The following is a 25,458-nucleotide window of genomic DNA, read 5'->3' on the forward strand; positions in this document are numbered from 1 at the left end:
GTATACAGTTCTCATCACAGTGATTGTCTAACAGTTTAAAGTGTAATATGTTGATTTTATAGAACAACCACATGTTTTTAGTGCAAGTGGGATGACAGCGTAGTCTGCTTTCTTTCTTTTTACGTTCGATCTAGATTCGTAGGATTGCCTGCTGTCCACAGTACGGAACCTTAGTCGATAGCCATGCTTCTGCTTCCCTCCAAACGGAACAGACTGTACCTCTATCTCAGAACCGAGGCAACTATAACTAAGATTATTGTACATGTTAAATATCATGATATGTTGTATAACCAGTAATCGACACTTGTTTAGATGCGAATTATAGATGCATATTTACCAAATAATATTCAGATTTTATTTTTGATATTTGCTGAACGGCTGTGTAAATGTGATGTTATTCATTTATATGGGTTACATGGTTTTGTTATAGATATTTAAATAAGCAAACCAAAATGCTGCTCTGATTGTTTATTATTGTTATTTTTATTTGTCCATTTTTATTAAGATGAGTTCAGTCATTACTAGGAAACTTCACAAGTTTTAACTTGTCATTTTAAATTGCATTAAAAGCTCCATAAACCTAATCAGCTCATATTCACTAATATTTAATGTGTGGTCATCTCGAGGAACAAAGAAAACTGTCCAAATGACATATTTTGTTGAATTGTGATGTGTAAACTGTAAAAATCCTTTGCAGCAAACAAATTATTTATTACTTCTTTTTTTGTTAAGAATCAGAATCAGATTCATTGGTAGTGCAAGTATGTGGATTCACATGAGGAATTTGGTTCTGGCTGATGGTATCTCTCTAGTACAAATCCAGTATACAAGCAATGTACAAGTTGCAGACAATGCACAAGAACAAGAAGCATAAACATTCTGCCCTTTAAACACTGTGCTTAGACTTAACAATCATGGGCTCCTGAGGATTTGACAACTCCAAAAGATTAAATTAATTAATGCCTGCAAATCAGAACAGACTATAAAATGTTTAAGCATTTTTAGTCTGTAATGTCATTAAGAACCGGGAAGTTTAAGGCAGATTTGTAAAATCCAGAAACCTTTAAGATAAATAATTTGCAGGAAGATTTAGGTAATGCAGTGATGGTGATGGTGCACTGACATTACTTGCGCAACCATGAAGAGTCATTAAAAGGAGAACTGACCGACACAAAAGTCCAAATGTCTTTTTTTACATACATATAACATCTATATAGACCAATGTCATTTTAGAAACTAGTACTGTGAACTGATTAAGTAAAAATTGAACGCCTTGGCCATAATCAAACATAAATTTGGCCGGCAGGGCGGTCCGGGTCCTTTCTGTGTGGAGTGGGGTTTCCTCCGGGAGCTCCGGTTTCCTCCCACAGTCCAAAAACATGCAGCCAGGTTAATTGGAGACACTGAATTGCCCTATAGGTGAATGTGTGTGTGTGAACTGGTTGGTCCCGCATCCAGGGTGTTACTGTGTGCCTTCGCCCCCGTGACCCTGATTGGATAAGCGGTTGGGAAAGCGAGTGAGTGAGTATTTTATGATAAGAACACCTGACCAGCTTTTGCAGCCGAGAAACTGAACCTAAAACCTTCTGCAAGAGGACATTTTAATTAGCGTGTTTACAGCAATAACAGTTTTTGGAATGCATCTGTAAACAGCATTTAAATGAAGCTCAAGGTGCCCAAATCAAAATGTACATGTCAGCAATTTAGGTTTAAAAGAGACTGTAGATGTGTCAGAATTGCTGGTACATGTGTGCAGAGTAGAGATTCATATTATATGAGGTTTTGTCTTTATATCTAGGCCAACTGACGCTGCTGCTGCTGCTGGTGGTAAGTTTTAAAACATGCATTTACCACGAAGTCTGAAAATGAAGCAATAAAATATGTGGAGTGAAGTTTGTATTATATCTTGTACCATAAAATTATCCTAATTCTCATAACGTATTATATTAATTAGCCTATAATAATTAAATATCTAATTTTATTATGTTTATGTGGTGTGTTAGTGTGTGTTGTGCTGGTATGGATCAGACACAGCAGCGCTGCTGCTGGACTTTTTAAATACCGTGTCCACTCAATGTCCACTCTATTAGACACCCCTACCTAGTTGATCCACCTTGTAGATGTAAAGTCAGAGACGATCGCTCATTTGTTGCTCCTGTTTGAGTTGGTCATCTTCTACACCTTCATCAGTGGTCACAGGACGCTGCCCACTGGGCGCTGTTGGCTGGATATTTTTGGTTGGTGGACTATTCTCAGTCCAGCAGTGACAGTGATGTGTTTAAAAACTCCATCAGCGCTGCTGTGTCTTGTCCACTCATACCAGCACCATGTCAGTGTCACTTATATTTACTATATATTATAGTTATACATTAATATTGATATAACATATTAATTATGCATTTCTTTGTTTAGACTAATTTATGCATTGGTCTGGGTGGTTGCAAGGCAGGAACACGGTAACATTTATTCACACCTAAGGGCAAATTAGAGCTGCCAGTCCACAGTTGACATGTTTTCGGAGGTGGGAGGAAATCTGGATCTCCTCACAGTGACTGGAGGGTAGGATTAAACTCAGCTTCACCGGATTTTTCTGCTGTTCCACATCATTTGTACAGTTCAGTTTCAATTTAAGCATCTGGGGTGAATCTTACATAAGCTTTACTACATGTAACATGCAGGTTTGTAGTGTTTTCTGTCTAAACTTGATGAGGCTAAAACTTGAGAAAAATAAAACTTATATAATGTCATGTGTTTTGTTTACACCTTTTATTTTCTTCTGGTTTTTATTACACTATTACAGATGCACTGACACTGGGCAGTCATTGTGGTATTTGTGAAAGCACATCCGGCATTCGTAAATGGTTTTGAATGTGTGTATGAATACATACAGCTATACACTCTATCAGGAAAGGAATGCACATCTCTGTAATTACAGCTGGCTTTATTGCGTTCCCAGGCTGCAGGTGAAGCATTTACCTTGACCCTTCCCTATTCATGCTGTGTAATGAAAGCAGTTGTTGGAGGAAAGCTGTGTTTAGAGGTAAAGCTGTGTTTACAGGTAGAGACGCTTCATACATCTTTTCTTTGTACCATGAGAAGCAACTTTGGGTGAAGGAGTCTTATTACACCTTCTTACTGTTACTAACTACTGAAAGTGGACTTTGTAGAAATATACACTGATCAGCCATAACATTAAAACCACCTCCTTGTTTTTACACTCTGTCCATTTTCTAGTTGTAGTTCTACAATTACTGACTGTAGTCCATCTGTTTCTCTACATACCTTTTTAGGTGGTGGATCATTCTTAGCACTGCACTGACACTGACATGGTGGTGGTGTGTTAGTGTGTGTTGTGCTGGTATGAGTGGAGTTTTTAAACACCGTGTCCACTCACTGTCCACTCTATTAGACACTCCTACCTAGTTGGTCCACCTTGTAGATGTACAGTCAGAGACGATCGCTTATCTGTTGCTGCTGTTTGAGTTGGTCATCTTCCAGTGGTCACCTTCATCAGTGGTCACAGGGCGCTACCCACGGGGTGCTGTTGGCTGGATATATTTTTGGTTGGTGGAATATTCTCAGTCCAGCAGTGACAGTGATGTGTTTATAAACTCCATCAGCGCTGCTGTGTCTGATCCACTCATACCAGCACGACACACACTAACACACCACCACCTGTGGTGAGACAGTGAGTGTAGAAACAATGAGGTAGTTTTAATGTTATGCCTGATCGGTGTATATAGGGATTTATTTAGGATTGTTAAATAAGTGAATATTCACCTTTCATTTGCATCGACGTCTTTATTCTGGTCAGGGTTGGGGTGGGTCCAATTCAGCCAGTAAACACTGGGTACGCGTGGTCTGTACAGGATGCCATTCCATCGCAGGGCTTCGCACATCCGTCAATCTCAGACATAGTCAGTCATGTCTGTGTAGACACCCGGCTGGCAGATAGCACATTGAGATTTAAACCCGGATCTCAGTGGTGGTGGTGGGATGGTGTAACAGCCCGCTGTGCTACCACCCTAGAGCCAAGTAATTATACTTATTACAAAAATAGTGACACATTAAACATAATTGCCCAGTTAAACGCTACACTTTAATAAAAGAATGCTTATGCTTTCAAGCATGTCAATGAAAAAAAAATTTTTTTTATTAAAACCTGCATTATTAAGTGCAAAATATGAGCCATATACAGCTCTTGTACCTCTATTGTTTATCTGAATACCAAAATACGTTCACTCCAGTGTTGCAGGCGTCAAATGTACCTGTGTAAATTCAGTCGAGCTGGTGAATCGACTCGACTGATTCATGATAAAGAATCGGTTCAGTTTAACGAATCCTTCGCTGTTTATCCATCAGTGATGAACTTCAGTGAGCTGTGGGAATCATTTCAGCGTCTCCATAAACGTGTCCTGAAGAACACTCGGGTTTATTTCTGCTTTACTGGTGTGAATATGAGTGGTGGAGTGTGTGAGAGTGGTTTTGTTAGTTTATGTGGGTTTTTTTGTGGTGTTTATTTGGTTTTATTCCCGATGGAGACACGAGCTCAGCTGGGTAAGTTTATCAACTGACACCAACTCTACACATACAAAAACAACAAACAGAGTTTATAATAAACAAACAAAAATAAATAGAATTGTTAAATGAGAATTAAAAGTAAAAGAATAAACACTAAAATGTCAACTTTCTTACTTATTGTTCAGTGTTCGCTTTAGTTACCTGTGTAGCTTATTACAGGCTTATTACACGTTTGTGTAGTGTTAGTTTTGATATGATTCTGATTCATATATGATTATTAAACCAGGGGTGTCAATCTCATTTTCACAGAGGGCCACATCTCTACATAGTGTCTGCCTTTTAAGTCTTGGACAATTTGTTGTTTTCCTTGGAGGCTAAATTCTGTGTCAAATTGCCAAATCGATCCTGTATATTTACATTTATATTGTTCTCCTTTACCACAGACACGGCCTCATAACACAAGAGACGTACCAGGTTTTCTCCTTGAAGCACAAACTTTTCAATTTCCTCTGCTTGTACATTTTGGGATTATTCGTAAATATTTTTCAACATCATCTAGTGGCGGGATGCGGTCACTTTGCAGGTCACAAAATCGGCATGCATTGTGGGAGATGCAGTTTATGTACGATTGTACAGTGAAGTGTTACATCTAGTACAATATGAAATTCAACCAAACATAAAATAGCGCTAATGAGTTAGCACTAATTGCTCTAGTAACGATAATAACCGTATTTAATTACCGAATTACGGTAAATTCGTAACTGAAACACTAACATACTCACTGAACATTACACACAACTGAGAATATAAATGTCTACTACTTACAGACGATGCTTCTGTATTGGATTGCAAGGAAATGAACTTCTATTTATTATTGTTTACGCTACTGACTCTACCCCGCATTCTTTTGCCGCTAAAACGTAAAAGTGACACGGCTTCTTAGCATGTCAAAGTTAGTTGCCATGACTACAATGTCAACGGTTGCTGCTTAAAGGCTCAGGTGTCCCATTAAATTATAAGTACGTCTGTGTAACTACTCAAACCATCACAACAATCATACGTCTTTTAAGCTCTCGCTTAGGCTTCCTGTAGCTGCACACATTCAGTTTAAAACACTGATGCTTTCATACGAAGCCAAAAATGGACCAGCTCCAATCTACCTTCGGGGTCTAATTAAACCCTGCTCTATACCACGCAACCACCGAGCCACTAGTTTTGCTCAACTTGCTCCTCCACCCAACACCTCAACTTGAGGAAGACGAGCATCAAGGCTCTTTCTCTGTACTTGCACCCAAGTGGTGAACGAGCTTTCTTTGTCTGTGCGAACATCTGACAATTAAAAACCTTCATCACCTCTTTACTTAGCACTTAAGCTGACATGTACTTATTAACACTCTTATTTATTTCTTGCAAAAAAACAACAACAACATTTGGTTCTACCAGGGTTTGAGCAGATTTGTGTCCTTGGACTGTTGTCTGCTTAAACTAGAGTCGCTCTGAATAAGAGCATCTGCTAAATGCCGAAAATGTAAATGTAAATAAGGCTTTTTGTCTTGCAGCTTTCATGTAAAAGCACTTTAAGTTTGGGCAAATCTGGCTATAGTATTCGGTAAAAAGAAGTAAACACAACACACCTGCAAGTCTGACTGCACACCTATATTTAATACTATATTTCATGTGTGTTAAAAGCGTCAAAACCAGCATAGCACATTTTTTCTGGTAGTATAGTGAATATGAATGCATATAGATCCACAGATGCTAATAGATTAACAATAATAATGTTTAACTTTTGTTTAGTTACTAACAGGTTTGAGGATGAAAGGACAGTGATGAATGAAATTACCTGCTGTTTTGTCTCCCTCTCTGTAATCAGACTGCTATTGGCCCCCAAGAGAACATGTTACAACAGATAAAGAAGAGTGTTTACAACATCTGTCCTGCTCTTTCTTCTTTAACATACGCGCCCACGGACAGTTTGCGAAGTTTAAGTCTTGGGTATCCAGTGGTTCTGGCGGTCCTGAGATCTGCACAGCCTGTTCAGAAGATACTAAATAACATCACCGTTTTAACATCATTTATACTGAGAAAATATTGCTTATTACCATGTTCAGTAATCATATACAATTACCCAAGCAAATGGTAAAACAGTAGTCCTATTTATCTGAACAGAACTCTTTAATCCTGGTATAGTGTACAGGCAGAGATGGTAGATTGTCTTTATCCAGGGTCTCTGCACAGTGCACAGTTATTATTTTAATCAAGCCTGACTAAATTGCCTTCCCTGCTGCTAAATGTATAATAGTAGGGGACCCTCATATTTCACAGTGGTGGTAGTGTGACCTTTCTTTTTAGATTTGTGTCACGAAAACCATTTCAAATTTCATTCAAAGTTATTTTTAATCAATCCCAGCTCGGGGTGTTGATGATTAACCAGATAACTGAGAAAAAAAGTCATTGTTCACTTAATACTGTTTCTTAAAAGAAGCTTAGAGATGATTCGAAATGAGAGTTGCTTACTCACCCGGTGGTGGTCAATGGAACAGCTCAGTTTTAACAATGCTGATAAAAATGCAGGTACTTTGCAGTAAAAAAGGTCTAATTTTAATTTTATGGTTCAGCACCAGTAAACAGCAAAGTCCTTCCCTCCTGCCTTGCGATGGCCCTTGTCTTGTCTATATATTCTTTTGACCCATTTCAGCTCAAGCTGGGCACAAATGCCAGTAGATTTGTCCTAAAAATCCTAAAAATAAAATCTGCCAAGAACTTATTTATTTAATTAGTTTAAAACCCAACAGCCTGTGTTACTAAATTCACTTTAGGGCTTTTCTAATTTTACTCGCTTACTTTAATGTTAAAGAGGTCGGGATATTTTAATACGACTGACCTGTTTACACATCCCTGCACTCTGGAGGTCACTTCATCCTGCCTGTCTACGTGCAATGACACACTTTTTGACCCCTTTCTTTTTTTTTCTGGCTGACCTGCTTTTTGCAGAAATGTACTTTTGAGCTTTGCTGCTTTTCTATAACTATGTATACGTGTAGGGTGTTTGTGTTAAGCGGCATGATTTTTGAACCCTAGAGTCTGTTTGTAGCTTTTGTGCACTGAATGTGAATAGGATTCACGGTAGGAAGAGGATACATCAAGGTACAAACATACACCGATCAGCCATAACATTAAAACCACCTCCTTGTTTCTTTATCAGCTCCACTTACCATTTAGAAGCACTTTGTAGTTCTACAATTACTGACTGTAGTCCATCTGTTTCTCTACATGCTTTGTTAGCCCCCGTTCATGCGGTTCTTCAATGGTCAGGACTCTCCCAGGACCACTACAGAGCAGGTTTTATTTAGGTGGTGGTTAATACTTATTTGTATATATAGAAACATGTAGAGTTGTATTGTTCTACTTAGATTATTGCAATGTTCTTATACATGACTAGTTTGGTGTACTTTATGGTACCCAAAATACTAATTGGTTCATTTTCTTTTGTTTAATCAGCTCCAGAATGTTTTCCCGGCGTGTATCGCACACTGAGAAACCCATATCGCAGTGTGGATTTCGACTCGCTGCATCTACAAAACACCGCCATCCAGGATGTCATCTGTGATCACTCACTCTCACCCGGATGGTATCGCTTCTTCATCCACGACAGCCCCGCTGAGATGCCCACCAGCTGTGTGGAGGTATCTGATCTCGGATAGGGTTTATTACTGAAAAGCATGGCTCAGTTAGTCTTAGTTGTTTTGTTCTGTTCTCTGTAGATGAATCGTTGTGGGACCCAGGCCCCAGTATGGCTCTCTCTGGGTGAGTCCTCTCTCCCGTCTCCTGGGGAAGTCAGGCGTTTTTCAGCTTGTGCTACGTGGCAATTTTCTCACAGCACAACGAAAGACTGCTGCCTGTTCCGAATCCCTGTCACTGTGCGCAACTGTGGCCACTTCATGCTCTATTACCTACAGCCCACACAGGGGTGCATGGGATACTGCGCTCACGGTATGTTTCTGATTCGTAATTATAAATACTTATCAAGGTAGTTTAGAGATACCAGTCTTTAGCTGTCTAATGGTTAACAGGTCCCAGTATGTAGGGCTCCTGGTAAGTCTTAGTCCAGGTCTTTAGTAGCCTAGATTTTGATGAATTTTTAGTAACTGTTCTGGCTTTTGGTTTTTAGAACGAGGGTTTGTTTCACCCTCACCCAGCCGACCGGTAGCAGAGCCGAGATTCGAACCGGGGTGTGTTAGTGTACTTAAGTGTAATTAGTGTACTTAAATAGTAGGCATTTGTGCTACATTCACTTTCTTATCCGCTTATCCAATTAGGAGCCTATCCCAGCTTTTCAATGTGCGCAAGGCACACAGTAACACCCTGGACGAGGCGCCAGTCCATCGCAGCGCAGACACACATACACACACACACACACACACACACATTCACTTATAGGATAATTCAGTGTCTCCAATTAACCTGACTGAATGTTTTTTGGGACTGTGGGAGGAAACCCACGCAGACACAGTGAGAACATGCAAACTCCACACAGAAAGGACCCGGACCGCCCCGTCTGGGGATCGAACCCAGGACCTTCTTGCTGTGAGGCATTTGTGCTACAGTAAATTTGTGAGCTAATTTACACAGATGAGCCAAAACATAAAAACCACCTTCATATTACTGTTACAGTCAGGGATTTATTACATGTACTCAGCAGATATGATCAGCAGAATGACCTGTCTAAGTTATATATGTATAAGGATCACAATCGCATCCTAATGTCCAGGCGACTGGGTTGAAGTATCTTCAAATCAGCAAGTGGTGCCTAAAGTACTCACAGACAAACCACTAACCACTGACAGGTTGTTGGGCAGCCAAGAATAACTCATGCCGTAGTAAATGAAGGCTGTGGTGTCTGGTACGGACCAACTGAAGATCATATTAATCCTGGTGATGAGGTTAATGTGTCACAACACACAGTGTTTCAGTTTCTGTTGTGTTCGGGTCTGAGTAGTCTCAGCCTAGTCAAAGTGCAGATGTTGATTCTTGTCCAGTTGTTTTTTTCTGAAAATGTTCACTTGCTGCCTAATATATCCCAACTACTAACAGGTGCCGTGATGAATAGATAATCAGTGTTATTCACTTCCTTCACCTGTCAGTAGTCATAATGTTATGCTTGTTATGTGTGTGTATGTGTGTGTGTATTATTTTTGATTGCAGGCCAGCCAGTCGAGATCACAGATTTAGAGAACAGTGGGTTGTGCGATATCCGGACGTTCAGTTGCGATCGTGTGAGAGTTTTTGGACTAGGATTCATCAACTCACACAAACTTATCTGCCTTATCACCAAATTTATGGTAAGATTCTCTCGCTGTGTGTGTGTGTGTGTGTGTGTGTGTGTGTTTATGAATTAGTTTATTTAATTACAGATAAGGGCGGCACATTGGCTCGGTGTGTAGCACCGTCGCCTCACAGCAAGAAGGTCCCAGGTTCGATCTCCAGGCAGGGGCGGTCCGGGTCCTTTCCGTGTGGAGTTTGCATGGTCTCCCCGTGTCTGCGTGGGTTTCCTGCGGGAGCTCTGGTTTCCTCCCACAGTCCAAAAACATGCAGCCAGGTTAATTGGAGACACTGAATTGCCCTATAGGTGAATGCGTGTCTGCCCTGCGTTGGACTGGCGCCCCGTCCCGGGTGTTACTGTGTGCCTTGCTCCCATTGAAAAGCTGGGATAGGCTCCAGCACCCCCCCACGACCCTAATTGGATAAGCGGATAAGAAAATGAATGAATGAATGAATGAATAATTACAGGTACTGTATTAAACTCCCAGTCAAAATGCAACGACTGTTTTAAAAATGATCTTTTTAAATGCACAAATGTCAAACATATGAACTATATAATGTCATATCAGAAAAAATAAGAACATAAAACTCTAAACCACTTAAAAAATAGCACTAAAACTTGTCCTTCATTCTCATTATTAAACTCATCATTTATAAATTTCCAATGAAAGAAGACTTTCTGAATAACGACAAGAATAACTGTGTGTAATATCAGTCTGCTTTATGTGACAGGTTATAATTGAATAAGGAGGCTAAAGAAAAGCATGCCATAACATTAAAACCACCTCATTGTTTCTACACTCACTGTCCATTTTATAAGCTCCACTTATCACATAGGAGCACTTTGTAGTTCTACAATTACTGACTGTAGTCCATCTGTTTCTCTACATACTGTACTTTTTTAGCCCCCTTTCACCCTCAGGACCACTACAGAGCAAGTATTATTGTTATTATGGTGGTGGTGTGTTAGTGTATGTGTGTGCTGGTATGAGTGGATCAGACACAGCAGTGCTGCTGGAGTTTTTAAATACTGTGTCCACTCACTGTCCTACCTAGTTGCTCCACCTTGTAGATGTAAAGTCAGAGACGATCGCTTGTCTATTGCTGCTGTTTGAGTCGGTCATCTTCTAGACCTTCATCAGTGGTCACAGGGCGCTGCCTATGGGGCGCTGTTGGGTGGATATTTTTGGTTGGTGGACTATTCTCAGTCCAGCAGTGACGGTGAGGCGTTTAAAAACTCCATCAGCATTCCAGCACAACACACACTAACACACCACCACCATGTCAGTGTCAGTGCAGTGCTGAGAATGATCCACCACCTAAATAATACCTGCTCTGTGGGGGTCCTGACCATTGAAGAAGAGCATGAGAGGGGGCTAACAAAGCATGCAGAAAAACAGATGGACTACAGTCAGTAATTGTAGAACTACAAAATGCTTCTAATTAAGTAAGATTTTGAAGTGTAGCTCCAACACCCCCACGCGACCGTAATTGTATAAGCGGTTAAGAAAGTTAGTGAGTGTTTATACAACTATGTATTACAGCTGGTGCCTTCTGTGTGTCCATATCAATAAAACATCTGCATTGACAGAAGCTTCTGGAACTCTAGTGGCACGGTCCACAGTCAACCAAGGTGCTGGCAAGTAAAAAGCCTCTGCTTCAAAAATCAGCACTTTAAAGCACGACTGATGTTTGTTGCTGATTTGGGGCTATTTTAAATCAATGATGCAGAGACAGCTCTAAGGCTTTGAGGAAAATTGAATTTGCTGGATAAAAATGTTGTTCTGAATGCTGCTAATATGAGATATGCATATTAAAATGTAGAATTAAATAAACAGTGGTAGGTAATAATATACTCGTCTGTATTTACTAGGGTGGTAACGATGCACCACAAGACAGTTAAAAATCGATTCACATGTGTAACGATTCAATTCGGTTTACGTATAATGTATAATGAATCGATATTCACTTTAAACAGCTATTCACCTCGCCTGGTTGACGTCACTACAGGGTTTCCAGGTTCTGAATTTTCCAGCCAAAAATTTTTTTTTATTTGAAGATACTTTCTTTATTTGTATTATTCATTTATTTATTTAATGTGGGATTTATTTCATTTCAGTTTGTACCTACGTCAGAAATAAAAGGGCATTCATTATTCAGATAAATAAAAGATATCGCATCCCTAGTATTTACTTAAGTCAGTGCCTGCACACAACAGCAGGAGCTTCATACAGACGACTAAACGACTTCAAAAGGATTGATTTTGTGTCCTGTTTTTTTAGCCTGTAAACGATTTGTGGGTCGGTGGAGAGGAGCAGCGGACAAAAGCGTCGTATCTGAGCTCAAAGGCTGTTGACTGTGCTGTTCCACGTCTCAGTAACATGGCCAACGACAACATGGACTTCCTGTCTGATCAGCAGCCGTATGCACAGTGGGAGATAAAAGTAAGATTCAGCGTTATGCATTACGATCACGATCTAAATCACACCTTTATTTATTTATTCATTTATTTATAAGGATTTTACACACTTTGGTTACATTCACAGGTAGTTACACAGAGAGAACCTGCAAACTCCTGGGATTCGAACCCAAAACATCCACCGTTTTACTGGTGTTACCGTCTGTTTTGGACTCATGCTGACAGATTCTTGATCAGGTGGTCCTCCATCCCCACCTGGATTGACCTGGCTGTGTTACACCTGGGATTCAAACCCAGGACCTTCTTGCTGTTAGGCACCAGTGTTAGCCACTGAGCCACTGTGCCGCCCTTCAATCAGACCTTTCATACCTTTCATCTTAGCATGCCCTCCACCAGTCTATCACATTGCTCTTGGTTGACTTCATGCCACTTCTGGTGCAAAATGGTTTAATGGCTTTGTGACCATCCACCTTTTCACTGGTGTTAACATCTGATCTGGGCTCATGCTGACAGATTCTTGATCAGGTGGTCCTCCATTCCCACCTGGATTGACCTGGCTCTGTGGCGTAGAGCATAGTCCTGGTGGAAACACCAATCCTTAGAGTTGGGGGTCATTTTTAGAGCAGAAGGATACCCTTTTACACAGATTGATCCATGCGCCCTTCACAAAGACACATCTGCATGATGAAGCAACCCCAGCTCATCATTTATCATTCAATAAATGTCACAGTATGTGTGAGACCATGTGGCGTGTATTTCTCTCCAGGTCTTTATCTAACCTACACATTAGCTGACCAGGATTTGGGCCAGGCATAAAATTGGACGACTTCAATCCCAGCCTGGGTCGTCTTTGCTTCTCATTGATGAACAGCTGCTTTTCTAGCTTTGCATGACATTAGCCCTACGCCTTTAAACTGCCCTTGGCATATGCTTTGCTCCGGCTGTCATTAGCCATTCTCTTTGTAAGTCACTTGATGTGATCCTACAGTTGGCGGTCATCCTGGTCAGTGTGGAGTCGTGCTTGAATGAAAGTAGCCTGATGCTCACTGTGTTACTCTGCCAATAAAGCCAAAATTAAACCCCCAAACTACTACACTGATCAGCCATAACATTAAAACCACCTCCTTGTTTCTACACTCACTGTCCATTTTATCAGCTCCACTTACCAAATAGGAGCACTTTGTAGTTCTACAATTACTGACTGTAGTCCATCTGTTTCTCTACATATTTTTAGCCTGCTTTTATCCTGTTTTTTAATGGTCAGGACCCCCACAGGACCACCACAGAGCAGGTATTATTTAGGTGGTGGATCATTTCTTAGCACTGCAGTGACACTGACATTGTGGTGGTGTGTTAGTGTGTGTTGTGCTGGTATGAGTGGATCAGACACAGCAGCACTGATAAACACCTCACTGTCCCTGCTGGACTGAGAATAGTCCACCAACCTAAAATAACCAGCCGACAGCGCCCCGTGGGCAGCGTCCTGTGATCACTGATGAAGGTCTAGAAGATGACCGACTCAAACAGCAGCGATAGATGAGCGATCGTCTCTGACTTTACATCTACAAGGTGGAACGACTAGGTAGGAGTGTCTAATAGAGTGGACACGCTGTGTCTTATCCACTCATACCAGCACAACACACACTAACACACCACCACCATGTATGTCAGTGTCACTGCAGTGCTGAGAATGACCCACCACCCAAATAATACCTGCTCTGTAGTGGTCCTGGGAGAGTCCTGACCATTGAAGAACAGCATGAAAGGGGGCTAACAAAGCATGCAGAGAAACAGATGGACTACAGTCAGTAATTGTAGAACTACTAAGTGCTTCTATATGGTAAGTATATTATATATTATATTATCATCTGTCTCTCTCAGGTCTCTAATGATGGAAATGTGTTCAGTAATGGGAAAATATTCACGCTCTATGATGGAGTTTGCCAGCAGTGTTTGCCAGATCATTCCGGACTCTGTAAGTTAAAGGTAAAACACACACACACACACACACACACACACACACACACACACACACACACACTTTCTAATGCATCAGTAAATCTCATACCATTCTGTTCACTTATCTTCTCCTATGATGGTCTGTTAATTCTGTTTTTCTCCTTTGCCTAAATCTTTATCTGTCAGTTCTGCTATGAAATTGTCATTTATCTATTTTGACATTTATGATACTGTTAAGTGTACCATACATCTTTCTATCCATTAATCTCAACCTTCAATCTATCACCACAGTCATCCTTCATCCTATAGAGGTCAGTGTGAGATTAGTTTACCAAGTGTTTTAGTAGCAAAGGAAAAAGGATGTGTGTGTGTGTGTGTGTGTGTACACTGCTGAATATTAAGTACCTCTGAAGAAACATCAAGAGTTGCATTATGTCGGGTAAAATAGACAAGTTATACCAACATGGTGTTGGCAGTGGTAGCCAAGGAACTGGACTAGTAATCAGAAGGTTGTCGGTTCAAGCCCTACCACCGCCAAGCTGCCACTGAACCCCTGGGCTGTGCTTTTTATCCCTCAATTTTTATTCAATGCTTTGGATAAAAGCATCTCCTAAATGCTGTACACTGATCAGCCATAACATTAAAACCACCTCCTTGTTTCTACACTCACTGTCCATTTTATCAGCTCCACTTACCACATAGGAGCACTTTGTAGTTCTACAATTACTGACTGTAGTCCATTTGTTTCTCTACATACTGTTTTAACCCGCTTTCACCCTGTTCTTTAATGGTCAGGACCACCACAGAGCAGGTATTATTTATTATTTACCTGCAGTGACACTGACATGGTGCTGGTATGAGTGGATCAGACACAGCAGCGCTGCTGGAGTTTTTAAATTCCGTGTCCACTCACTGTCCACTCTATTAGACACTCCTACCTAGTTGGTCCACCTTGAAGACATAAAGTCAGACACGATCGCTCATCTATTGCTGCTGTTTGAGTTGGTCATCTTCTAGACCTCCAGCAGTGCTGCTGTGTCTGATCCACTCATACCAGCACCATGTCAGTGTCACTGCAGTGTTGAGAATGATCCACCACCTAAATAATACCTGCTCTGTGGTGGTCCTGTGGGGGTCCTGACCATTGAAGAACAGCATGAAAGGGGGCTAACAAAGCATGCAGAGAAACAGACTACAGTCAGTAATTGTAGTACTACAAAGTGCTTCTATATGGTAAGTGAAGCTGATAAAATGGACAGTGTGTGTAGAAACAAGGAGGTGGTTTTAATGTTATGGCTGATGGGTGTATATGTAATCATTAAAAATCATTAAATTGAACTGAATACCTCCAGACACCTTTCAAGAAAACTAAAATAAATCCCACCACGGTTGCCACATCTTCACTGCATCTGACGACGACACACGTGTGTTTAATATCCTCCTCATACCGGATGTGTGGAATCCCTGTGAAAGAAATATCACCATCATACAGATAGACAGATCCTGTTTATTTTATATGCAATGACTCTCATAACCCAGAGCCTTTCAACAGCCATGACATGACATTTCAAAATAATTACACCCCACCGTCTCACTGTGTCTCTCTGACAGGAGGGGGTGTGCAGTATAGAGGGGGTGTGTGTTCCCGATGGAGACGTCAGTCCGTCCACTCCGTGTCTTGTGTGTAACTCATCGGAATCCACACACACCTGGACTCTCAATCACGGTAAAGACTCTCTGTATGGCCTGTATTATTATTATTATTATTAGTTCATCCATATTTTGCTGGCACTTGTTTATTTGTTTAATCTCACTCCTCCAGTTTCTGCCAGGCTTCATCATTATAATAATTGCAGTGTCGATCAGCCATAACATTAAAACCACCTCCTTGTTTCTACACTCACTGTCCATGTTATCAGCTCCACTTACCATATAGAAGCACTTTGTAGTTCTACAATTACTGACTGTAGTCCATCTGTTTCTCTGCATGCTTTGTTAGCCCCCTTTCATGCTGTTCTTCAATGGTCAGGACTCTCCCAGGACCACTACAGGTAGAGCAGGCATTTTGGGTGGTGGATCGTTCTCAGCACTGCAGTGACACTGACATGGTGGTGGTGTGTTAGTGTGTGTTGAAACACCTCACTGTCACTGCTGGACTGAGAATAGTCCACCAACCTAAAACACCCAGCCAACAGCGCTCCATGGGCAGCGTCCTGTGACCACTGATGAAGGCCTAGAAGATGACCGACTCAAACAGCAGCAATAGATGAGCGATCGTCTCTGACTTTACATCTACAAGGTGGACCAACTAGGTAGGAGCGTCTAATAGAGTGGACAGTGAGTGGACACGGCTGTGTCTGATCCACTCATACCAGCACGACACACACTAACACACCACCACCATGTCAGTGTCGGTGCAGTTCTGAGAATGATCCACCACCTAAATAATACCTGCTCTGTGGTGGTCAGAACAGCATGAAAGCAGGCTAAAACAGTATGTAGAGAAACAGATGGACTACAGTCAGTAATTGTAGAACTACAAAGTGCTTCTATATGGCAAGTGGAGCTGATAAAATGGACCGTGAGTGTTATGGCTGATCAGTGTATACACTGATGCCACAACTGCCTGTGTGAACATTGTACAATGCTTTCAAAAATAGTGAAATCTAATAGTCCTCCTCCACTTTTTTCAGCGAACCGTCCACCCTTATTCCTCACTCCAGACCCCAGCCTACGCTCTTTTATCGGGGAGAATTTTGTATATCGGGTGACGGCGTCGGATCCAGAGGGATCAGATGTGTTCTTCCAGTTAGAGATCGGACCCAAGGAAGCATCACTTTCACACTCGGGGCTCATCAGCTGGAGAGTAACAACAGAGGGGAGCCAGAGCTTTAGTTTCACCGTCACTGATGAGTGTGATGCACGCAGCACATACAGCATACAGGTAAGGTCAAGGTATGTGTCTGTATGGGTTTCATTAAAGTACTTTGGAGTCCTCCCACCAGTTAAATACTACTATATTATATTATACTATACTCCACTGAATTGTCAGCAGGTCTGAATGAGTGAGTGAATGGGTTGGTGTCTTTAGTCTTTAGGTTAGAGTCCGAGTCAAGTCATGAGTCAATATAGTACACAAAACATATATTGGAAATGTAGTGTAGAAATAAACAAATAATATGTAAGTTCAGATGAAAACAACAACAGATTAGTAACTATTAGAATAATTGTATTGAAACATTGATAATTAAACAGCAAGTAAAGCTTTTACACCAACTCCAACAGCAACTATTGGTCAAATCTGACCCTAAACAACTAGATAAACACCCATTGTCATGTTGTGCGTGTTTCAGGTGATGGTAAGACCATGCGGGTGTGCGAATGGTGGTTCCTGTGTGTCCAACATCAAGCATCCAGCAGGAAGTGGCGAGTATGTGTGTGTCTGCCCACCTGGTTTCAGTGGTGACCTGTGCCAAGAAGAGAATGACTTTTGCGGGTCAGGTCTGTGTCTCACAGGAGAGTGTGTGAGCAAGGAGGATGGATTCAAGTGTATTTGTCCGGAAGGACTGACAGGTAAAGTGATTGGATGCTGTCGTTTTCTCTAAAATTAAATGTACCCCTCACCATCCGAAGCAAGGTGAACTGGTTGATTTGAATTACCCAGCAATGTATTTATGGGAAGCTCTGGACACACTAAGACCTCTATTGTAATTATTTAGAAACTTAAGACAAGGAATTTATCGCATCACACAGAGATTTCTCTGAATTATCTAAATCTTTTAATAATATTATGGATTGTAGGTTGCAATCATGTTTGCTAACCAGATTTTGCAAAGTGGTGAACCTCAACCCATCCCTGCCTTTAAATAACTGAACCTTTTTTCTTAGATTAAAATACGCTAGCACACCAGAGCTGGGATTTGGAATACATCGTATCGGATCTCAAGTAAATTTCAGTTAGTACCCAACATTTCAGATGTGTATGTGTCTGTTTTATTTATTCAGGGCTGATGTGTCATGAGGACGTCAATGAGTGTGAGAGGGCACCGTGCTTTACCAGTGTGTCGTGTGTTAATACGTTTGGCTCATTTACATGCGGAAGCTGCCCTGTAGGAACACTAGGAGACGGCGTCACTTGCACAGGTATCTCTTAACAACATATACATATACGATCAGGCATAACATTATGACTACTCTCCTAATATTGTGTTGGTCCCCCTTTTGCTGCCCCTTATGCAACAAACTGCGATACACTGTGTATTCTGACACCTTTCTATGTGCATCAGTGAGCCTTGGCCGCCCATGACCCTGTCGCCGGTTTACCACTGTTGAATTTAGGAGACGTCGAGTTACAACGTACCACTGTGTATATATACATGTGTGTGTGTGTGTACTACACTCTGATTAATCATCTGATCTTTACTATAATAGTCTATATATCATTTTATCATCTCTACCCTGGTAATCTATGCCCATATACCTGCACTTGTCAGACCCGATGATACAGCACAAGTGTAAAAACACCCAAAATCAAGCTGACTTGGCCGTCTGTGTTTCTGTGCTGAGAGAGAAATAGCTTCTCGCCGTGGACGTAGTGTAGAGACGTTTTTCATTTCCACCCCACACACACACACCATAACACATCCCCTGTAATTGCTTTGACACTAATCTCTATGAGATGCAGGATTTAGTAAACAGAGCGCTTGTCATGTCAGAGGTTTCACCCTTCCCAGAAAAAATCCTTCAGGATTTGCACACTAGTGCCAAGGCGCACACAGAAACACACACCTCATGGCCAAAAGTGGGTCGTCCATTCCTCATATTTATTGAGTTTAACTACACAATAAGTGTCTACACTCACTGTCCATTTTATCAGCTCCACTTACCATATAGAAGCACTTTGTAGTTCTACAATTACTGACTGTAGTCCATCTGTTTCTCTACATACTTTTTTTAGCCTGCTTTCAACCTGTTCTTTAATGGTCAGGACCCCCACAGGACCACCACAGAGCTGGTATTATTTAGGTGGTGGATCATTCTCAGCACTGCAGTGACACTGACATGGTGGTGGTGTGTTAGTGTGTGTTGTGCTGGTATGAGTGAATCAGACACAGCCGTGTCCACTCACTGTCCACTCTATTAGACACTCCTACCTAGTCGGTCCACCTTGTAGATGTAAAGTCAGAGACGATCGCTCATCTATTGCTGCTGTTCGGTCATCTTCTAGACCTTCATCAGTGGACACAGGACGCTATTCTCAGTCCAGCAGTGACAGTGAGGTGTTTAAAAACACTAACACACCACCACCATGTTGCAGTGCTGAGAATGATCCACCACCTAAATAATACCTGCTCTGTGGTGGTCCTGGGAGAGTACTGACCATTACAGTGAGTGTAGAAACAAGGAGGTGGTTTTAATGTTATGGCTGATCAGTGTATAACTAATAGCCTTCCTTTTGTGCAGTATTAAACCATAGCTGATTGTGTGCTAAAGGATTCATAGGTTTTAAATATTCCCTGTATATTATGGACTGAGGGCTATGGGGATGTTTATATCCTTTCTGCTAACGCTGCTATCCCTTTATCGGCTGCATTTTCACATTCGACAGAAAGAGGACTGAAAGTGTGTGTGTGTGTGTGTGTGTGTTGTTGTTGGCTTATGGCCTTCTAAAGAGCTCTTTTAAAACTCCATCTTTGATGTACAATGTTCTCCTCTTAAGGTTAACAGTGGAACATTCACTAAAATGTCCAAATTGAAATGGAAAATGCAGCAGTCCTTGGTCCTCATCTAAGAGAAAATAGGTTTTTATTCTTCTATAGAAAACAGAATGTTATAAGAAAGGATCAAAAGATGAGGATTTTTTTAATGCTTTGGGTTTAATTGTAAATGTTACTGGTAAAGGCTTCAGGTGTACAATACACACAGAGAGTAGAAGGACACACAGGCATCTGCTTGAAGACACAAAAATAAAAACATATTTTTAATACCAACAGCCAACAGTCTTGTACATAAAACATAAAAAAATAATATTAGAATGAAAAACACTCTTACTGTTTTTTTTTTGTTTGTTTTTTTAGCTGTTGAACAGAACAACTCGTCGCCGTGTATGGCTCGTCCATGTTTTCGGGGAGTGCAGTGTCTTGGCCTCCTCCCTCCGTACACTGGTTATGTCTGCGCCCGCTGCCCGCCTGGGTACCACGGCAATGGACGCATTTGCATCAAACACCTGAAACTGACCAGTGAGTTCACATCGAAATGAACTCCAGTTTCCCGTCCATTTTAGTCTTTTTTTTACAGGTTTCTTTGTGGGCTGTCCATTTCATCAGCTCTACTTACCATATAGAAGCACTTTGTAGTTCTACAATTACTGTAGTCACTGCAGTCACTGAGAATCATCCACTACCTAAATAATACCTGCTCTGTGGTGGTCCTGTGGGGGTCCTGACCATTGAAGAACAGCATGAAAGGGGGCCAACAAAGCATGCAGAGAAACAGATGGACTACAGTCAGTAATTGTAGAACTATATGGTAAGTGGAGCTGATAAAATGGACAGTGAGTGTAGAAACAAGGAGGTGGTTTTAATGTTATGGCTCCTACTACTACTACTACTACTAGTACAACTAGTACAAATATAATAATATATTTAGTGTTAACAATACAAAACAATATTTATTATTGATCAAAGGCAACTTCTTAATCTTGTATTTACAATTATTTCTTCCTATGTTCCCTTTACAGCTCTTTCTGTCAGTCATGGCAATAGAAACAATTTGCCCCACACCTCCCTTGAATCGCCCCATCTTCATTTACCTCCCCGACATTTGGGACAGCTCCAGAATAAACTTTTGACTTCTCCACTAATGACAAAGAATAAAGACTCTGCAGTGCTCAATTTTCGACACACATCTGTCGCCAGCAGCAGCAGCAGCAGCAGCAGCCCAACTTCACATTCGTACACGGACTTTAATAACCTCAGAGTGTTTTCGGGTGGATTTATTGGTCCATCCCGAGAAATAATCCCTCGCTCAGAACAGCAACATCAGCCACTAACAAGCTCTGTGGGGTTAAAAACATCGTCGCCGAACGACGTGACCTTCGACGACTTGGATTTTTCCGCTGATGGAGAGTTGTTGAAATTACCGCTTGATTACTCCCACAGTGCTCAGCCGCCTGTGATGGTAAACTTAGTGATCCAGGGAGGGCAGAACCTAATCCACACCACTGCTTCACTGGACAAGTGGCTGCGCTGTGGGGGTGTGAGCTGTTTCCCTGGTGTGCGGTGCAGGCATGTCGGGAAGAAAACGGTCAGGTGTGGCAGGTGTCCATCAGGCTACGTGGGAGATGGAAAGACATGCAGAGGTAATAATAATACACAAGGAACTGATGCTAATAAGAATGGATGAATTAATTGGCTATGAAATGAATGGATGGACTTAATAAAAGAATGAATTCGTTACTTAGATGGTTGAACCTGCTGTTTTCTGGTGAACTGGCCAAGCATGTTGTGTCCCAGGTTTTGACCAAGTGATTAAGGCATAATTCTTTGAGCTGGTATCATTGGTGAAGGTCTTGGTGCCCTTGGGCTTGGCATGTTTTTCCAGTTTACCTAGAGCAGCAGGCGCACTGCAGTCTGGATCTCTCTTAAAGTGAGCCAGACCAGAGGACAAATGATTTTAACCAACAAGTTCATGATTCCTATGAATATACTATTTAAAATATATTTAAACAATGGTTATTTATTAGGATTTTACGTCATGTTTTACACACTTTGGTTACATTAATGACAAACTGTAGTTACTCATTACACAAGATTCATCAGTTCACGAGTTTAATGTTCAACACAGTCATGGACAATTTTGTATTTCCAATTCACTTCACTTGCACGTCTTTGGACTGTGGGAGGAAACCAGAGCTCTCGGAGGAAACCCACGCAGACACGGGGAGAACATGCAAACTTGCAAACTCCACACAGAAAGGACCCGGACTGCCACACCTGGGGATCAAACCCAGGACCTTCTTGCTGTGAGGCAACAGTGCTACCCCTTAAACAGTGGTTAAATACTACTTTTTCCCTACTGCTATTTGTAAACAGCTAAACCAGAGAAGGTGCAGTTTGACTTTCAAAGTTGTTTTGTGTGTGTGTGTGTGTGCGTGTTAGTCGTTTGCAGACAACGATGTCCCAGTAACATGCAGTGCGTAGCGCCGGACATTTGCGGCTGTAAACCAGGATACACAGGCCTGAACTGTCAAACAGGTACACACACACAGACACACACACACAGACTTGAGAACACACATGCACATGCATGCAGCCATACTGACATCTGCAGCGCAATACACAGAATAGCAGTTCTGTTGAATTAGCCATTGGGATCAAAGAAAGACCAGTAATCAGTTTCAGTAATTAAAGTATGAATTATTGAACAAGCAGACAGGGTTATTACAGCCAAATCTATAATTCCAACACGAACCACAAGCAGCAGTCAAAACCATAGAACAACAGTGTTTTGCAAGGGACGTATGATCAAATACAGCTTGTACAACTAATTAAACTAAATAAACTAATTAAAGCCAGAAATATAAAACCGTGAGATAAATAAGTTATAGAAATGATCAGTGGTCAGTACAGTGCACCACGGTAACCATAACTAACATATTCACATAATAAAGGATGAGAGCGCAGATGCTAAATGTGAGTCCCGTGAGAGGGGTGGTTTAACAGTCCAGCCATTATCAGTTGCACTTGTCAGTGTATTCTTAATGTCAGTCCTAAGCCCAGATAAAAAGTGCTGCATGACGAAAGGAATCCGGTGTAAAACCTGTGTCAAATCAGGTATGTGGATCAAAATGATTCACTGTGGTGATGAGAAATACACTGATCAGCCGTAACATTAAAACCACCTCCTTGTTTCCACACTCACTTTGTAGTTCTACAATTACTGTCTGTAGTCCATCTGTTTCTCTGCATGCTTTGTTAGCCCCCTTTCATGCTGTTCTTCAATGGTCAGGACCCCCACAGTTGTATTGTAAGAGCGTTCTAACAGACATGATGTATGATTGTGTTTGTCCAGCGATGTGCTTTCAGAAGTGTCTGAATGGAGGAGCGTGTGTTGGGGCCACGTGCCACTGCAGTCCTGGATGGCAGGGTACGGCGTGTCAGACACGTGCGTAACTACAATAAGTATTACTATTACTGTCTATTGACTGAATAATCAAGGCCAAGTGACCCAAATACGTTTCAGAAGACCAGTGACCCAAATACGTTTCAGAAGACCAGTGACCCAAATACAATAACTGTTTCTGAAGTGGGTAATTAGACTAAGCTTTTTGAAATGGACTTCTCAAAATCCTGGCCTCAATCCTATGATGATCATGCGGACTATTAGATAGGTAGGTAGGTAGATAGGTAGGTGGGTGGGTGGATGGATGGATGGATGGATGGATGGATGGATGGATGGATGGATGGATGGATGGATGGATGGATGGATGGATGGATAGATAGATAGATAGATAGATAGATAGATAGATAGATAGATAGATAGATAGATAGATACCAGTCTATGGTTAATATAGTAATTAAAACTATACACATATACTATATACAGTATATATATACACATTAGGTATTTACACAATACACACACACACACACACACACACACACACACACACACACATGGGCAAGCGTAAGGATTGTGATGGCTAGACGACCGGGTCAGAGCATCTCCAAAACTGCAGCTCTTATGGGGTGTTCCCGGTCTCTATCAAAAGTGGTCCAAGGAAGGAACAGTGGTAAACCGGCGACAGCGTCATGGGCGGCCAAGGCTCATTAATGCACGTGGGGGCCAAACGAGGAGAAAAGTATAATTGTAAATATTGAAATGTATATATAATGATTGTGGTTATTATGGGATGTCTTACAGCAATCTGTCAGCGGAGGTGTATGTTCGGTGGTCGGTGTGTGAAGCCCAATGTGTGTGCTTGCAGGGCAGGATACACAGAACAAGCATGTTCTAGGAAGGTATTCTATACACACTCACAACGGTGCCATCGACCTACACACACATTTCGATCAAGGCCGCCTTTAAAAAGCATTTTTCATATCACAATTTTCATATCAGTAGCATGATATCAAACATATTGTCCAGTTGTTCATTATCCACACCTCCTATGCATGCACCATCAAACAGCCAGCAGAGGTCGTAATTGCAGCAGTCAAGAGAACAAGAGAAATCCCACCAGGCATTGCCACACTTTAGATATAAGCTAGTCATTGACTGAATAGGTGCCCGGCTGACGATACTCCCAAGTTTGAGATGTCAGTTCTGGTGTTTTACCACTGTGCCACCTGATAACATTCATTAATTATTTGTCTTTAATAATGTGTATACAGGTGCGTCTATGCACTTTTCATGTTTCACTGTGTTTTAATTGCCTTTCAGACATCTCCTCTTGCATTGTGACCTGAAGCTAAATCTGGATAAAACTAAACTTGTCTACCTTCCTGTAATGAAGTCCACTAGATAGGAACAGTCAAGTATCATAGACAGTCTATCTGTCCCTCCGGTCAACACACAGCACAGCGGTAGCCTTTGTTTGGATCTGGACAACAAGTTTCAACTTTTCTGATCCAGTCATTCACCACATCTCCACTACACAGCCTTCAGACTGGTGCTGTTTAACTGGTTCACTATCTACAAAAGCTCTCATTTGCGATTCTATACTGTTTCAGTTGTTCTGCTGAAGATCTGATGATTGCTGTGCTCTAGCTAATGTAATGATGGTGTGGTGTTCTCCAGAATGCTCAGAAATGACCCATGACCCAAAGTAGTCTATATGTAAGGTCTAAATGTAAACAGATTGGTAAGACTGTATGCTCTGATGTTATCAATTTTGCTCTGGTAGGTATGTGATGTACAATTGAAGCTTTTATAAATCTGTACTGTATGTTCTTTCCATCTTAAAGTCAGAAAAAGACACAATCAGCACACTGGTGTGTATTCTATAACTGATTCTGCACAGACACAAACATGGATGCAAGATTTTTTTTACTTGAAGCAGTTACAGCTGAGAATATTCTCATTTTTTCTATGTTATATTAAACCTGGCTGTTTAAATGACGACGTCATATTGTTCAATATTTCTGTTCTATACCATTTGGTACATAAAGTTTATGTTGTTTAAACCTTTATATGGGTTATTTAAAACGATCCTGTTGGAGCTCGTGCTGAATGAT

General features: G+C 41.3%; 1 protein-coding gene across 1 annotated transcript; it reads left to right on the forward strand.

The window, feature by feature from the left end:
• Window positions 1-4,535: 4,535 nt before the first annotated feature.
• On the forward strand, window positions 4,536-25,341 carry LOC134303845 (von Willebrand factor D and EGF domain-containing protein-like). The gene is made up of 16 exons (XM_062989296.1): window positions 4,536-4,557; window positions 8,023-8,207; window positions 8,286-8,514; window positions 9,727-9,863; window positions 12,126-12,287; window positions 14,144-14,248; window positions 15,833-15,947; window positions 16,915-17,165; window positions 17,575-17,794; window positions 18,227-18,364; window positions 20,299-20,460; window positions 20,961-21,581; window positions 22,381-22,476; window positions 23,294-23,386; window positions 24,146-24,243; window positions 24,665-25,341. The coding sequence occupies exons 1-16, from the start codon at window positions 4,536-4,538 to the stop codon at window positions 24,683-24,685; spliced, it is 2,655 nt and encodes an 884-aa protein (XP_062845366.1). The 3' UTR covers window positions 24,686-25,341.
• Window positions 25,342-25,458: the final 117 nt, after the last annotated feature.

The sequence above is a fragment of the Trichomycterus rosablanca genome, chromosome 27, assembly GCF_030014385.1.
Source record: "Trichomycterus rosablanca isolate fTriRos1 chromosome 27, fTriRos1.hap1, whole genome shotgun sequence".
NCBI lineage: Eukaryota > Metazoa > Chordata > Actinopteri > Siluriformes > Trichomycteridae > Trichomycterus > Trichomycterus rosablanca.